The 18,030-nt window shown below is 38.7% G+C and overlaps 1 protein-coding gene across 1 annotated transcript in view; it reads left to right on the forward strand.

The window, feature by feature from the left end:
* The first annotated feature begins 8,160 nt into the window (after positions 1-8,160).
* LARS2 (leucyl-tRNA synthetase 2, mitochondrial) overlaps positions 8,161-18,030 on the forward strand; it is an 83,079-nt gene continuing 73,209 nt past the window's right edge. The window contains exons 1-3 of the mRNA XM_066572070.1: positions 8,161-8,230; positions 11,058-11,308; positions 13,128-13,256. Of these exons, the coding sequence (XP_066428167.1) occupies positions 11,075-11,308; positions 13,128-13,256 (363 nt within the window). The 5' untranslated portion in view covers positions 8,161-8,230; positions 11,058-11,074. The remainder of the gene's footprint in view (positions 8,231-11,057; positions 11,309-13,127; positions 13,257-18,030) is intronic.

The raw sequence follows: 18,030 nt of genomic DNA on the forward strand, positions 1-18,030 counted from the left end.
AGGATGGATAGCATGGCTGTATCTGCCTTACTTTGTGATTCCAAGCTAAATCCTAGCAAGCAAGGCTCCCATTTAAATGTTATTTCCCAAAGTAATTTACAATTTTTCCAGGGAAATAGGGACTTGGATGACCGATTATAGTATTTGCAGAGGCCACCTGCATTACCAAACCTAGACCAGGCCCTGGCTGTCCACAGAGATTGTGCTGTTAATGGGCTGAATTTTTGTCCTAAAACTTGCTAGAGTTATCGACAGAGGAAGCTGTTTCCAGCTGTAGTCCTCCAGAAGGTTAGAAGTCTTCTGTGATCCAATAATGAGAGCCTGCTCTTACTATCAACCCTAAATGTGATGTGGTTACTTGTGGGTTTTTTTATTTTCTTTAAATAGGAGAAAATACTATGGTACTAGGCTAACCAATGTATTCTTAGAAAGAATTCAGTATCTTATCATAACCTTTATTTTTTAGACTAAGCAGCACTTCATGCCATCTCTCATATGACATGCTTTATGCTACTTCTGCACTTGTTGCAGATTAATTAATCTTTTTCAGAGAAATGTAGCAGCAGCTGTGTTGCAGATGTGCATTCACCCATGCCTTCTACAATGGAGCTTTCACTTTCTGCTGGAAATACCTTGTCTGTTGTATGCTATGGCCACAAACACCTTCTTCATGGGTTCATCCCATGGTCAATTCACAGTCACAGTCATGCACTCCTCTCCATCTGAGTCATCTCTTGTCTCCCTTAGACAAATTCCTCATTAAGCCTGAAGTGTACACACTGAAATTCTGTTCTAATCAAACATATCTTCCACTTATCTGTCAGAGTCAGAAAGCTTTTAATAAATGATAAGTCTTACATGTTAGCTATGCCCCTTCATCTTCAGATTTCAAGAGCCTGCAGACTTCACATGCTAATGCACTTCATGAAAATATTGCCAGCACTGGTCCTAAAATTGACCCTTGAGAAACTCATTGTAACTTATTTCTTTACTCATTCCTTTCTCTTCCTCTGCCATTTCTCATTGGTCAGTTCTTTCCTACCTTTCATATCATCTGTTAAATGCTGTCTTCTTCTGCTCCATTAGTATTTTCCAATATAGGGGTGTATCAACCACTTTGCTAAGGTACAAATGAGATTTACCACATTTTTTATTTTGGAAAATCCATTATCTTATTTAGGGGAAGCTATCAGGTTATTCTGGCACCACGTCCGACTTGTAAACCCAGGCTCCTTTCATTTTGTTTTATGCTTAACTAGAAAGAAACATGTAGTCATTCTTTCTCCATTGGTAATTTTACCATGTGTAGAAATACAGAAGAAAGTTGAGGGAGATCACATCCACTTCCATCTGGGGCATGTTGATAAGCTTATAGACAGAAAACAGTAGTATATATATGTGTATGTGTTTATGAGTGTTTATGTTACATATACACATGGGCAACACATACACATGCACGTAAATATTTGTACACAACCACTTCCAAGCTGCACCGAGCTTTTTAAGGAAATACAACCGTTTTCACTTGTCCATATAATAAGAATTAATTAATACTCATTAATTTTAAGACTGGCAGATATTTTCCTCCTTTTCCACTTCTTCTGGGGCCAGCTGACAACCACTGAGACAAGCCCAGTGTGCAGGATGGTTTTACCCAGCACTCAAACCGTTTCCTGCTGATATCATTACAAAGTTCAAGTGCAATCTAGATGTTGGATAATTGCAATGATGAAGTTGGTCCATTAGTATAAAAAGCTGTTTTAACAGTCACAGTGAACAGAAAATGTCCATTTGCCATCTATTTTAAATAGGAGGGCCTGGTTCCTAATGAAAGTAATGTCAACATATGGCAAGTGTTTCATTAACAAGTGCCTGTCTTGTTATTCCTTCTTGTCTGACATGGTAGCACACAGTTATGTAATACAAAAAGTTATTGTGAGAGGAGGTGGAGGAAGAGAAGTGCAGTGCCACTCTGTAAGGTGGCTGTCCAGATGGATCATCCTCTCCCCCACACATAAAGGATACGTAGAGGATGTGTAGAGGATATGTACCACAGCAATGTGGCAGCCTTCGCTAAGGTCTCTGAGCAGCTGGAATCACCTGCCTCTAGGCATACAACTAACTTACCATCTGCAATGACACACTTCAAGAAAGACAGAAGAATGAAAAGCCAGGTTTCCAAAACTTGCATTCCTAGCTGTAACAAGGAGACATAATATTCCTAGGTGCCCCTGAATTGTAGATAGTTTAATGACAATAGGGTGTCACTATGACCAGAGCCCACCAGCTGACAAGGACTGAGCTCTTACTTCCTGTAAATAACTGTAAATTCAAAGTTTTAAACAGTATTAAAAAAATTTATTTTGAGATGAAAAGCAAGAAATGTGTAGCTTTGAAAGCTGCAAAGGGGTAGTTTTGCTTGCCACTGCATATAACTAGTTCCAACCAACAGCAAAAATGTTCATTAGGAGATGGCCAAGATGAAAATACAGTGCCAATTAGTTTGTTTGAAAACCGAGCTGTTGATGAAAGGCAAAAAAGTAAAGGTGCATTGATTCTGATAACTTCTCCCCAGCCACATGCACACACCTACTCACACACTTTTAGTCTGAATCAGTAAGAAGCTGCTGACTGCCACTGATCTAATGCCTTCATGTGAAACATGGAGGATGTGCGTTTTGGGTTAAATGCACTCTTCTGTAAATAACACAATACAAGTGCTGCATAACACTCCCTCAAAATAAGGCCCACCTAGGTCTTAAAAATTAGTCAGCCCCATGTCCCAGCTCCAGGCTCAGCATACCAACATCAGCCTGCTAAAACAATGCTGGTAAATATGATTTCAGTGAGCCTGGATCATGCATGTTTTCAAAATTCTTCCATAACATTCAGTGTTTTTATGAGTGGCATGGGGACAGGCACAGATATTTTCCAACCAGACAGGAACATCCTGGTCACCAGGCACTGGATGGGGCAGGCAGGTTTCTGACTTCTTACACAGCTGATCTCTTTGTCCACTGATGATTTGTGTGAGTTCTTCTTCATTTTGACAAACCAAAGAATGACAAATTTTGTGCTGGTTTGGATGACAAAAACCCACTCTGTCATCAAGGCCAGTCTCCAGCTAAAGTGGGCATCAAACAGTAATACTTATAATACAAGTAATACCTGTTATGAGTTACCAAAACTCACAATTTAAAGGCTAAGCTCCACCCCTAGTAATGTGACCAGTCTTGCCCAAATCCATTCCTTTCTATTCCAAAAGTATAACTGCTTTTTCTACCTCTTTTTCTACCTCTTATTCTTTCACTACCACAACACTGGTGTGCTTTTAAAATAAAATCCACTGCAAAAGTGAAGCTACTCCTGATCTCTGATTCTTCTGGTCTCACTCAAAATTCTTTCCTTTGAGATATGGGCTCAGATAGTAGATAGAGTTTGAAAGGATTTTTCTTAAATTTAGTGTATGAGTTTCTTGCTTTTTTATATTCTCAAGTGATACTCTTCACACCCCTGCAATCCAATCACCTGCATTTTTTATCCAACATTGTGTTTTAAAGCAAAACCACTGAATATGCGTATATGTAAACAGCAGCAAAATGAAACTCAGTAGCAAAAGTCACATTCAAGGAGTTGGATGGAAAAAAATAGCCAAACAAATTCTTTAAGTACATGAAATGGGGCTGGGATTTGAAGTAGGCGATAAAAATAATTTTGTATTTGAAAGGCTGGGTTTTAATCCTCTTTTTGTAGGAGGCTGAAAAAAATACTAATCATGTTGTTGATGTAGGAGCAAAAAAACAATGCCAGGAAGCACAAACATAAATTCTGGTAACTATCAGCCAAAGCAAAATTATACTTGTATAGAAATCTGGGAACTATGTCTATTTAAGTGACAGACAACTGGGGCACTTCTGCACATTTCCCATACAGGAACTAATGAATTACCTATTTACCCAATCAGCTCCAGGCTTTATGTGGACTAACGAAAATGCCAACAAACACATTAGTGCACAGTCTAAAAAAAGAAATCAGGGAACTATCAGCCTGATGGAAAATAGATTATGATTATTAAAGCAAATACAAATATTTCTATATCAATTATTTCCCATAATGAAATGAGACTGAGAAAACAGACTAGGTTAGGAAGCAAAACTCCAGGTGGGGAAGGTGGGCTCATGGGAGAGTGGGTTAGGTATCCTGCTCGGAAAATTCTGAATCTTTTAAGGGCTTGTGTCCCTGCTTGCTCTCTGCACTCTGCATGGGTTTTGGCCCAATAAGGAGAGACAGGTGAGTGGGTGGTATCTCCAACTCTTCCCTGGGCAATCAAGGCATTGTTGGGTTTCATTTTCACTCATATGGTGTGCTGTGCAGCTCACAGCTCTGATTCATTATTACTACAGGATTTTGCTCAGGAAGCTGAGAGGTTCCCACTTCCAAAGGGATGGGACCTGCTGTAGAGCAGCTGGCCATCCTCGCTTGCAAATTAAAACCTCTTTACTTTGTGTGTGTTGTGCTCTTCCCCTCAACTGGGGAAAACACCACAGAGCTTAGAGCGAGAAAAATTAGCAAAATAACGAGAGGCTTATTTTATGTTGTCTTGAAAACATTTTGAAATTCTAATTACTGCCTCAAATTTAGAATTATAATTTTTAAAATACATTTCAATCTCTGGACTATTGAAGTATCTAACATTAAACATATTGACCTATATTTCTCATCCACTGCCATCAAGATTATAGCTGATTCAGTAGTTAGACCTTTGTCTTATCTTTTTAATCCATTCATTTCACTAAAACATTGCTTTCTCATCCTGACAATCTACTTATGTATTTGATTTGCTCGAAGCTGAGGATAATCTGTTTAGATTATTACTAAATTCATCACAATCTTAAATGTTTCCTAGAAAGTTAGATGTATGCTATACACAAAAGTAGACCTGCCACCCCTGAGGAGCACTCACTTAGGTTTGGGCCCATGTGGAGCCTCTAGCTCTTCTCTGTTTACCATATTAACCAACAGACAAACTGGGCTTGGTTGAACTCAAATCTATCCTGGGATTCTGATGATATGGCAAGTATTTTACCAAGTCTTGGCTACAGTGCCATTTTGCAGACACCATTTTAAAAAAAAATTAACCGGACAAAAATAAAAACCAAAATCATATAATATTCTTATTTTCTTCTGGAAGGACTTTACTGGTATGACTTTTATTAGCTGCTAACAACAAAAAGTCAAGCAGGTTTGCCACAGGTTTGAACTGGGTGTTACTTAGAACATGTAAAAGGTGACTTCTGTCAAGATACTACTGGAGACTCACTCTGAGAATATACTGAAATTTTAATTTGTGTCACTTTCTGTTGATCTTATTGGAGGTTATTGTGCAATCTGGATTCTAATAGTGAGGAAGGCAGCCAATATCAAACAAACCTAGAAAAGGTATAAGATTTTCTGTAAACAGAAACTAAAATTAAGTGAGAAAAACCAAGACCAACCAGAAACATTCTGAGAAGGAAAGAAGTACAAAGGTATTCTTCAAGGTATGATAATCCATGAAGGCCAAAACCAATCCAGACATACTCTGTTGGACTTTTTTATTTCCTTATTGATGGTAGGAAGCTCTGACTGTTTGGCAGCATCATTTCAAAAACACTGTCAAGACCCCATGTCAGCAATGCCAAGAAATGGCAATGAATAATTGTCCTGGGGTGTCAAGAGGACAGCCAAATGCACACAAAAGCTCCAAAATCTTATACTGATTTTTTTTCTGTGGTCTCACCCAGTCTGCTAACCTCTCTGAGATTCTTTTCATCCATTCACTCAGACATGAATCAGAAGAGTGCAGGGGTTAAGGGCAGTGTGAGGGGAAATCATCCTGTAAGTTGAAAACATGTCCCAGCTGGTCATGAGCTGTCATTTATCCTGGGGAAGGGACTCAGCCAGGGACTGCACTGTCTGTCCCCACACATAACAAAATGCTTCATCCTCCCTCAGTCCAGGAGCTCACACAGCAGCTCAGGGAGAAATTTGGGATGGAAGTCCTGTTAAAGCCAGATTGCCATCACCTGCTGACAGGGAGATCAACTGGAAAGCAAAATGGATTCATGCACAGAGTCATGGGGAAACTGTACTAGTTTATCAGCAGGGTAACCATCAGAGCTGCTCTCTGTTCATTTTTGTGGTGAAAAGGTTATAATTTAAGCACACTTGACAGGTACACACAACCAAGTGGAAAGCTTTTATTCAGTAAATACTTATTTTTAGTCATATAAGAAGGTTGACTTTACTATAGGCATTGCACTGCATAAACAGTGTCTGTTTAAACTGTGTTGGAGACACAACAGTGAAGAAAAAGGTCTAAAAATGAAAAGAATCAACAGTTGCCAGCAGCAAAAGGGCATAAACATGGGGGGGGGGAAATGTATAATTATTATTTCTTGTTCCTTGGAGGCTACTACGAGTTACTTGCAGTAATTAAAACCAAGTCTGAAGTCCACAGTGTTGAAAACAGGATGAGATGTTGCTTTCCAGGCAGAGGTAGAATTAATTATGCTGTGCTAGATTGCCTTTATTGACTTGTGCCATGTTCTCTGGGATGACCCTGTTGGAGCAGGGAGGTTAGATGACAGCCAGGGGCACACTGCACTAGAGCTGAGCTCATTCAAACACATGGAATTTTAGGACAAGAAGGAGAACTGCAGTGCTTTTCCTGCTCCCAGGTACCTATTTTGTGATCTGTATTTCTGTGACTTCTGCCTTTTACCCTGACTAGTCAAAAAGACATCACCAAAAAAATCCCCAAACTATTGCCTTTATTTCAGAATCTGAAAAAAAAAAAATTAAAAAAATCCCCAAACAAATAAACAAACAAAAAAACCCTAAAAGGTAAGTAAAATTATTGAAATTACTGAAATCTAGCCCTAACCTATAAAGTCACTTTACAGTGCATCTCTATATGCTATAGGGGGCAGGAAAACTAACCACACAGAACAGGTCAGGTTGGAGGGACCACAGCTGGTTGTCTGGTCCAACCTCCCTGCTCAAGCAGGATCATCCTAGAGCATACAGCACAGGATTGTGTCCAGATGGTTCTCGAATATCTCAAATGAGGGAGACTCCACAACCTCTCTGGGCAATCTGTTCCAGTGCACGGTCAGTGCACAGCAAAGAAGTTCTTCCTCATGTTCAGCTGGAACTTCCTGGGCAGCAGTTTCTGCCTGTATCTGTTGTCTCATGTCACACTGCTTGGCACCACCGAGAGGAGCCTGGAAACATCCTCTCGGCACCCCTGCTTTAGATATTTATAAATGTGAAAAATGCGTATTTTATTATTGACTTTTTGCAAATATTAAAATGAATATTATATGTGTTGTTTTAGAAAGTAATGTTGTATTAATTCTCTTAAGTAGCATGTTAAATATTGTTTTAAGTTATAAAAAATGTTAAAATAGAAACTATGCTATGAAGGATATTTTTTTAAAGAAAGGACTTGCAGCGAAATAGCAGCCACAGGACACCTAAATCTTTCAGAGAAAAAGAATTTATTGCCCTCTCATCAGAAGAAATTAACTTCTTCCCTCCTCGAAGGCGCTGTTAGGATTCAGAGGAAGAAGTTGACGTTGACCAGACAGAATCCTGTCTTTGAATGGAATTTATGCATCATGTATGAAGGGTATGAATATGCAACAGGCTGCTGCTTTTAAGGGTTAATCCTTTGTTAACGGGTGTCCTTTTTCGGGCTTGTGCTGCCCAGAGAAATGTACCCGGACGTCCGTAACTCTTTGTCTCTCTTGTCTCATATTGTCCTAATTCAAATTGTCCAAATTATTATTACTCTAATTGTATTACTACTTTTATAACCATTTTATTACTATTAAACTTTTAAAATTAAAAAAAAAAACAAAAAAAAACCAAGTGATTGGCGTTTTTCACAATAAACATTAATGAGGGCCCCTCTCCTCTCAAGGCCGAGCAGGCTCTGTGCATTTTCTACAGAGCTGAATCCCGCTTAATTAATTTTTTTCTATATCATTATTTTTGTTATTTACTCTTGTTCTACCTTTCCACGTTACTTCGGGTAAGGAGGAAACTCTCCCCGCTGCCTCCCCGCGCGGAGCTCCCGCCCCGTCGGGCGGTGCCAAGGGCGGAGGCGGCGCCTCTCTCCGACACCGACACGCCAAGATGGCGGCGCCCGTGGCCCGGCGGGGGAGCTGAGGGAGGGCGCGTGCAGGTAACGGTCCCCCCGCCCGGCCCCGCCTCACGCCCCCCGCCCGCCGGAGCCGTGCTAATCCCGCCGCCCGCGGCTTCCCAAAGCCTCCTCCTGTGGGCTCCTTGCCCGCGCCCAGCCGGCTCTCCCGGCGGTCCTGTGCCCACGGAGTACCCCCCTCCTCCAGCCTCCCTCTGTCACCGCTCCCCCGCTCGCTCTGTCCCGCCTGCTCCCCGTGCAAGCTTCTCCAGCGGCGAGACACGCCCCCATTCCCCCGGGGCTGAGTGAAATGTGCTGGGCCTCGTTAGTCAGTTTCCAGGACTTTAATTCAGTCTCCCGCCTGTTTACTGCATCTTTCCAAACGTTTTCTGTGTCAGGGAGGTTTAACTTGGGTATTAGGAAAAGGTTCTTCCCCCAGAGGGTGGTTGGGCGCTGAACAGGCTCCCTAGGGAAGTGGTCACGGCACCAAGCCTGACAGAGCTCAAGAAGGGCTTGCCAATGCTCCTGAGCACATGGTGTGGCTCTTGGGGATGGTCCTGTGCAGGGCCAGGAGTTGGAGTCGGGGATCCTTCTGCATCCCTTGTAGCTCAGGACATTCTGTGATTTATTTCTCTATCAGACCAGCCCCTTCCTCCTTGCTTGGCACACCTGCCTGAATAAGACAGTTTTAGGCTTCTAACCTGCTCCTTGAAAGACTCATACAGCACTGGGCTGGAGTGCCCTTAAGTGGGGCAGGGAGAGGCACACTCGACCTAGTCCCATGCACACAAGCCTGGAAAGGAAAAACAACTTAGTGCTGTGTCTTTTAGATTTGATTATCCTCTGTGCCATGCATCCTGGCTTGCCCCAGCACATGGCTGGCTGACCATTGCATCTTGTGCATGATGGTACCTGGGAGCAGCAAGGACACTGCAGTTCTCTTTCGCATCCTGAAATTCCATGTGTTTGAATGAGCATAGTGCTAGTGCTGTGTGCCCTTGGCTGTAGCTGTTTCCTCACTCCCACACACTGCTCTGACCCCTGCTTGGGTGACCTGTAAGGCCTGAGGTCACCCAAACGTGCCCTCTCAGGCATGACATTGGCTGGTGGGCTTCCTTGAGCTGTGCGCAGGCATGGGATCTGTGTTCTTTCTGTCTCAGAATCACAGAATCAATTAAGTTGGAAAAGACATCTGAGATCATGGAGTCCAAGCCATGACCAAATACCACCCTGTCAACCAGACCTTGGCACTGAGTGTCATGTCCAGTCTTTCCTTAAACACCTCCAGGGATGGTGATTCCACCACCCCCTGGGAAGCCCATTCCAATACCTAATCACCCCTTCTGGGAAGAAATTCTTCCTAACAACCAGCATAAACCTCCCCATGCGGAGCTTGAGACAGTGTCCTCTCATCCACTAGTCTCCCTTCATGTGGAGCTCCTGGGCTGTAAAATACTTGCTTTGTAAACCAGCAGTGCTGAAGTTGGCTTGCATAAGGAGGCACTCCTTTCTGTTGTAAAATATATCAATAGAAATAAGACATAAGTAATTAGGAAATAATTAGTAAAAGTAAGCAAAAAACTTTAAAGTACTGAAATGCTAATTTTGAGATGAGTGTGATGTTATGGAGGGGGGGAAGTTGGAGTCTCCTGAATGACTCATCTGCGCCTGAACTGGGAATCCTGAGTACAGTCCTGGATTTGTTTTTATTACAAATGAGAGAGATTATGGAGGGTAGCAATAAGAAATCCAAAGCACTGATGTGACATCAGTGAAAAAGTGTTTATAAGACCCTGCTTGATAAGTAAGGGAGAAAAGGAGCAATTCTATGGACAGGTAATGAGACAGGCATTGTGGGTTTGTGTGTGCATGTATGGTGAATGTTAAAGGAAGCATAACTCCCACTAGCTTGCTGGGGATCTAATTTAGGTGCTATAGCAATTATTTCTACTGATAATGTTTCTACCTTATGGGAAATGCATAAGTAAAATCTTTTCTTATACAGAGTTTTTCTACACTGAGATTTTACTGATGTAATTCTGCAAGGAAAATTCTGAACTGACTGAAACAGCTAGTTTGGTACAAATGTATTGGGCAAAATTAAAAAAAAAACCCACCACCAAAGCACCAAAACCAGCCATAGAGGATAGGAAATACTGATGTAAAAATGCCATTAAAAAAAAAAGGCAGTCAAGATGAGGAGGAAATCTCAGAGTAGAGGTTTTTTTAATGCCATATTTCCTACTGTAGGAAGTAAAATCACCAAATATCTTGTTGAGACTGATCCCAAATATGGGAGCTGTTAGATCTTTCTCCCATCTGAGTAGCTTTAGAAGACTCTCTCTGAAGCATTTGAGGAGTTAACCAGATTTTTAGTTGAAAAAGAAAGCCTTAGCAAAATAGTTGGTTTAGAATATCTGCTTGAAATCTACTAATTATAGTCATCCTCCCCCATCTCTTTTCAGTGATGACAAATTCAGTATTTTTACAGTATAATTTCATCCAACTTCCTTTTCTCTCTGTTTCATTCTGAATTTTTACACCCTTCTATTCAGGCAGTGGAGCTTCTGGAACCTTCAATTGACTGATTATGCCTTTATGGGAGACTGAATGCAAGAGTTTTATTTTATTAGATAAGACATCTAACACAATGGTTTTGTTCTCTGTGAAGCCACAGTTAGTTCTCTTGACTAAAAAATACATACTTTTATAATTCAGACATGGAAATAAAATGCAAGTTCCATGAAAAGCAGTTGAATAGTCTAAGTCAAGCTAAAATAATTTAATAGCTACCACTTTTCAGTATAATCATAATAATCATTGAGCCCTTGTTATGTATTGTGGCATGAAATACATATTTTTGTCTTTTCAGGTACCATAACCTTAAGAATGCAGTCGGTTTATCAAAGAGTTGGCCCGTGTTCCTCCTGTTTGAAGAGACAACTAAATGGTTTCCTGGGATTAATTAAATGGCAGATAAGACTGGTTCCTGCTTGTGTGAGAACGATTTACAGTGAGACGGGCAAATGGGAAAAAAACTATGGGTTGGAGACAAGGAAACGAGTTGAAAATTGGTGGTTCCCAAGAATAAAGGAGCAGTTCTGCAGAATTTCAGAAACTGATGTAAGCATGATGAGAAATGTGGAGATTACATGTTTATATTTTTGTTTTCTTAGAATGAAATTAATTGAAACTTACTTAGTACAGCTGGCTTTTAAATTATTAGATGTGCATTACATTTCAGGGGAAAATACTTTCATGTAGATTATTAAAAAACATTAATGAAATAAGTAAACAAAAATAATTTTTAAAATCCTGAGGAAAAATACAATAATAGGCAAAGTATAAACTTGTACATTTAGGAAGGGTTTAAGTAATCAATTCTTTCTTTGCATATTATATGATATTTGGACTTAATTATTTAAAGTATTAAAAGAAACATCTAATCGTAACTTTTGTAAACAATTTTCTCAAGGTTCTGTTCCCCACATTATGACAAATCTATCACAATACACGCTGTGACTCACTAAAATCTGTGTTAAAGGAAAAAGATTTTTTAATATTTTCTGGTTTACAGTCTCATAGGAATAGTAAGCGACTTGGAGAAAAAAAAAGTTTTCCCATGCAATAAAAGATCTTGAAAACAGCTGTATCGCAGTCTCTGACTTTTTGCCTTCACAATTATTCTGTCACAATAGATAAAAAACACTTCTCTGGCTCTTGAAGTTTTTTTGTTCATCTCCCTTAAAATTTGCCTTTTCTCTGACCAAAAAAAAAATAATTCTATCAAAATGTTGAAGAGAGAAAAGAGCTTGCTTTTTCTGGGGAAGAAAACTGAGATGAAGTGGTGTGCATGTGTACCTGCAGCAGGGAAAGCATTCATTTAGGCTTGTGCCTTTTATATATGTACATAGGACTCATATGCTAAGCATACATATGCTAAGTTCTAAATTGTATTTTAATGATATTTTTGTTTTATCCTTAGAGTTGAAGTAGATTTAATGACATATTAAGAGGCAAATAGTGTGTAGTGCTCAGATTATTTCTGATTTTGCTGTGATTGAACAAAAGTGATAAAGAAATATTATTTGACAAATACTAATAGAGTTTTATTCAGAACAGTAAAAGCTGAAAGCTGCCTGTAATTTTTTTATTATTAGCAAGAAAAATAATATAAGAACTTAACAAGTATCAGTGGCACTTGATACTATCAATGTATCAGTAATGAATTCAGTGGTAATCAAGATGTATTAGGAATAATTGATGCGCAAGAGGATTTGTGATTTCTTTGTAACTTTTGTCATTTTAATTAAACCTAAGTAAATGAAGTATTTAGTTTCTTTTCATTATGCAAAATCTTGCTTGTAAGATGTGTTTGGATCTGAGGATACATAGTGAAACTGAACAGTTTCCCTTTAGCAGATGTTCATGCAGTTGCAAATGATGCAGTCACTCTGGGAGTTACTGCAGTTCAGATGACAAAAAGCAACTGGCCAGGAGTGAGCTCTGTGTTTGTTGTAGATACAAAATAAAACATTAATTATTTAAACTGTTAGGAGAGTAATTTAATCTGCTATGTTTTCCTGTTTTTTTTGGGACAGACTAAGAATACATAGATAATCAGTTGCAGATGCTATAGTTAAGCTCCAGTTCTGTCAATATAGCTTTTTTTGAGTAAAAGTGAATTAATTTTCATAACATTTAAGTGCTATAGAAATATCAGTATAAATTGATGAGATGGCAGCAAAGTCTGGTAAAACACCTCCATTTACAGACCCAAAGAATCTGATCCAATGAACTTTGTCAGTGTTCACTTGGATTAGTTCCAGCAGAACCATGTTTCTCTTTATGATGTTGTGCAGTAGTTTATAATGTGCACGTGTATTTGTTCAAGTGAAATGCTAACTCATGTAGTTACTAGTTTCTACAAATTTCTTTCTAGAAATCAAGACCAAAATTTTATGTGCTTTCTATGTTCCCATATCCTTCTGGGAAGCTCCACATGGGCCATGTTCGTGTCTACACCATCAGTGATGCAGTAGCTCGGTTCCAGAAAATGAGAGGGATGCAGGTAAGAATAGATCAGTGGTAGGACTGGGTTGGGGTTTTTTATATTTTAATATCACAACTGATCAGGAAATTAGTATTTTCCAAAATCCATGAAAGTGGAGTATCTGCTACAGGAGGGTAGATAATGACCCGTGAAGCTTTGAATATTGAAATTTGAGTTTTATTAAAGCCAGTGGTGTTCAGAGCTCACTGTCGGTAAGAGTGGTTGGAAGCTACCTCAGATGATAAGAGCTGGTGCTGTTTGAGGTGTCTGAATCTACTGATGCTGATGTGTGGCACAGTGTCACTGAGACCTCTGGGCCACACAGTTTCTATGAGAGGAGGCTGACAACCCTCCTGCCAGCTGGGTGGGACCAGGGGGGAGGAAAAGATGTACCTGGCAAGAGAAAAAAGATACCACCAAAATCAACTGCTTTCACCTCTTCTGCTCCTGAGAACCAGTTCATGTCACTTGTCAGATGCAGAGGGACAGCCTCTGTGCCTGCTGGGAGAGAAACCTCTTTTTTTTTTTTTGTGACTGCTGCAAGTCGGATGAACAGGATCATGCCACATGTTACATAATGTGTGTGTAGCTGAAAGTTTCTGTCCTGTAGCATCTGACCCCTTGGCTTGCCCATTTCAGCCTTGCTCATGTATATGAAATGTCTTCTGAAGTTGCAGGCCTATGAGATAGGCTAAGTCTAACTTTCTTGCTACATCTGCAAGGAGAAATCCCATTTTCCCTTCCACATTTCTCTGTTTCCCAGTCTCCCCTACGCCTGCTATAATTTCTCCTCACTCCCTTCTGTCTCTCCATTAGGTTGAAGGGGTAGCTGAGAGCCTTGTCCCTGCAATCTGCAGTGGGATCTTGGCTGGCATTCTGCAGTAAAGGCTGGCAAGGTAAAATTTGAAGTATGTAAGGAAGGTGTAGGAGAACTGTGGCCTGAGTGACAGCCATATTACAGAGGAAAGACATTTGGTAGAGGGAAAAGGTGAAGGAGCTGGGAAAACAGTAGGAAGGAGGAATATGGAAAGAGAAGGGAACAAAAAGAGAAAAATAGTATGGGCAAGGATCTAGGATGACAGGAATGAGTGTCTCTATTGTACAAGAGGGAAGGAGCAGCTCAAGAATATAAGTATCTACCTCAAAAGAGAACAAAGAAGATAAAATTGAGAAAGAAATGTTAGTTGTGGTACTAAGTGCAATTTCCTTGCTACAAGTGCTGAAGAAGTGTAGCATTTCCTGGATTTATCACCATCCCTGAGACTCTGATAGGTATTGTCACTGCATTATTCAGTGTGCTGCCTTTCCACATACTGTGTGTTTTTTGCCAGTGATGAACATACCATGCACTGAACACTTGCTGCTGCTTTACAGATATGCATTCTTAGGCTTTCAAAATTGCAGGAAAAAGAAATAAATGCCTTAGACTTTAAATGAGAAGAAACCCCAATGTCTGTTATAACACCTACCTTTCCTGGCTCCTCTGAATGACCAGAACTTGGATCTCACTAAAAAAATTGAGTTCACCGGGCATTTGAAGGGATGCTTGATTTTTGCTTGATGTTAAGACTGTTCATGAAATGTCATTTGAGGATGTAGCCATCTCTTATCAATAGCAGGAAAGGTATCCAGTAAATTGCTGTTCAGAAAGATGAAAACTTGCTGTTTCTTGTACTTGTGAAAATAAAGTGAAAATAATTATCTACATCCAGTACCATGCTCTAGTTGTAAATTTTTGAATACAAGGTAAATAAGCATCTTTAATGGAAACATTTGGAGAGAAGTAAAAAGATAATATAATTCCAATGAAATGCAAGAGCCACCATGCAAACAAGTTTTTATTTCCACATTTGCCTATATTTTTTCTGGAAAATTTTTTCCAGACTTTTCAAGTCTTTGCATCTTGCATTTCAGCATATTTTTATATTTCATGTAAAAATTACTTTGAAGAAGTGCCTGTAGAACATGCTGGATTTCTAAAAATACTTATATCTTCTGTTATGTTAACCAGTTTGAACATCTATTTTTGACTAAAGGTGGGCAGCCAAAGATTTTAACTTTCATTTACGATTAAGAGACATTAAAAATCTCTCAGATGATTTTCTGGGTATGTCAGATTAGTAGACATTGTGTTATTGATGTGCATTAACTTGCTGGAACTTACATTTACCTTAAAGAACTTTTCCTTTATTACCCATCCTAATTTCTCCATCACTTAGAATTAGAGTCTGTATAATTGATTTTTTCTTTGCAATTAATTTATCAGCCTCTAAAACTTCTCTCTGTCTTTTTCATGGTTGTACAATCTGTCAAAGGTTATTATGATGTTTAAGATACTGTAATGACTGTAGGCTAAGACGTGGTTATATCATAGAACTTTATATATTCCCTAGAAAAATTAATTTGTCCCTGTATTCAAGGATATGCCGGAGTTCTTCAGTATATATAAAGAAAGCATGCTTTAGAAACAGAACTGTTAGTATGCATAATTTTGAAGATCAGTTATTCCACTGATCTTCTATTTCTTTCTCAAAATTCTGCTGTAATATTCTATGTTTGAAAGCCTAGGGACTGCTAATTTTTCTCTAATCAAAAATCTGAGAAGTGAATCAATTTCAGGCATTCAATGCAAGGTTAGGGTAAGATTTTTGAGCTGCAATGTTGTTTAAACCTTGCATCCATCATTTTCAAATTAAAAGAAAAGTGTAAGGCAGTGAGAAATTATGGGCTGTTACAATGAAAGTTGCAGACAAAACCATTCAGATTTACAGTTCCCAGGGAAAGCTTCAGACTAAAATGTATATTTGTTATTTAATAAACAGTGAGGGGAAACGTCTATCATGTGTGTGTAGTTGACAAGAATGTATGATTGAGTAAGAGATTAATTTATATTGAACAAGGTGGAGATATTTTTCATAAAGAATGCCTTAATGAGAAAACAATAAATTAGTTACATATTGATTTAATCTGGGCAGGCAAGAATTGGCCTATACTTCGTAATATTTTAGTGAGGATAGGCTAGAATACATTTACAAAGGGATTATTTAGAATGCAGTTGTGTAATTTCTTCATATTGGAAGTATTTTGAAATTTTAACTAGGAAAGTTTTTAATCATTTGGATTCTGTTGTGGTTTTGGTTTTTCTAAAATGTAACATTAGTATTCAATTTTTTTTCTGCTCCATAAGGTCTGATTTTGTTTCAGTTAAAATATTCTAGAGAGGTAATGCACATTGACCTCTACAGATACTTCCCAGAAACCTGTACTGCACCAGCACTTTAAGTGTGAAAATAAATATCTGTTGCTCTTTTCCCCACCTTTATTCTGAAAGAAATACTGCTTCAATATAAAACTGTAGATGAAAGCATTGTAAAGCATTGTCTTGTTCCAGCAGTCACTCCTCAAGGACCTGTAGGCAGTGCATGGGAAGCAAGCTGTCATGCACTTGGATTGGGTTGCTGGATAAATGATTTGTAGAGTACATGTGTTAGAAGATAGCTTGTTTACATTTTGATTACTGAAGATGAAATTTGAAGTCTCTGCCTGGGAAATGTAAGCCATATAGATTGCTTAGCATGACTGCACTGAGCTGGTTTTTCCAGAGTGTGTTAAGGGTGACATGTTTCTTGAAGTGCAATTAAAACAGTTTTTATATATGGAGATTTCTACATCTTATAAAAACATGTTTATTATAAAATGCTATGAAAAAGTAATGTATATATTTTAAATTACAAATTTATAGTTGTTAATAAATGAGTCCAGAACTATTATGTGTAGTTTCTGGTTGTGTTTACTCTGTGAATTTACATGCATGTTGTGAATGCAAATGTAGGAGTTTTGTAAGAAGTGATTTCTTATTCATTATTTGAGATTGCTGTGTAGAAATGATAGAGATAGTCATGGTGATTTTTCTATGGCATATTTCCAGTGTGCTATTGCTCTGGGAAAAAGTATTTACCATTACTTTATCATGCTATCATTAGCATGTCTTTGATAAATTCCGAAGTGGATAATTTGTGCCTCTCAGAGGACTGAGAATAACTCCCTTAGTGATCAGTAAACAGAGTGATTCAGTTCAATAGTTCTTGTGATATCTTCGTAATGAAACTGGTACCAAAGCCAGGCAGTCACATGTGAGAGTTGTGCAGACCTGAGAATAGTCCTTTCTGTAATCAAATCAGGGTGAAATTCCTGCATGGTAGAATCACACTAAACTAATTATTTCTTAATTTATACTTAAACTGGGATGGATGGGATTAAAATATAGTCAGTGATATTTCTGCAATACCCCTAAATGACTTAAAGAGCGTTTTCTTTTTATCCATAACATATCTTCTTTTTAATTGGATGTATTTTCATTAATTATTTTCCCTTTCAGCAGTGAATCTTAATACTCTTGAAATTGCAAAAGTGAATGGTATTGCAGCCAGACAGACAAGTTTAATTAAAACTCTATAATTAATCATCAGTAGGATTAATTATTTTGATACAGATCCGTTTTCTGATCATCACTGGCTGCTCTTCTCCGCTTTTTTTTTTGTGTGAGGCTTTTGTGTCCTTTTGTCAGGTTATTTCATGTGGTATAAATCAAGTAGCAAATATTACAAGTATTGTGTGTGAATTGAATCTTATTTAATTTCAGTTTTCCCACAACCTGTACTGAAGGTGTTAGTGAGCTCACTCTGTTTCGTTTTGAAAGAAAAAGAGAAAATGAGATATAATTTTAAATATAATTATGTTAGACAAGAATGTGTGAGATTAAGGAGGCAAAAGATAACTTTGTTCTCAAAAT

The sequence above is a fragment of the Molothrus aeneus genome, chromosome 1 (genome assembly GCF_037042795.1).
Source record: "Molothrus aeneus isolate 106 chromosome 1, BPBGC_Maene_1.0, whole genome shotgun sequence".
Taxonomy (NCBI): domain Eukaryota; kingdom Metazoa; phylum Chordata; class Aves; order Passeriformes; family Icteridae; genus Molothrus; species Molothrus aeneus.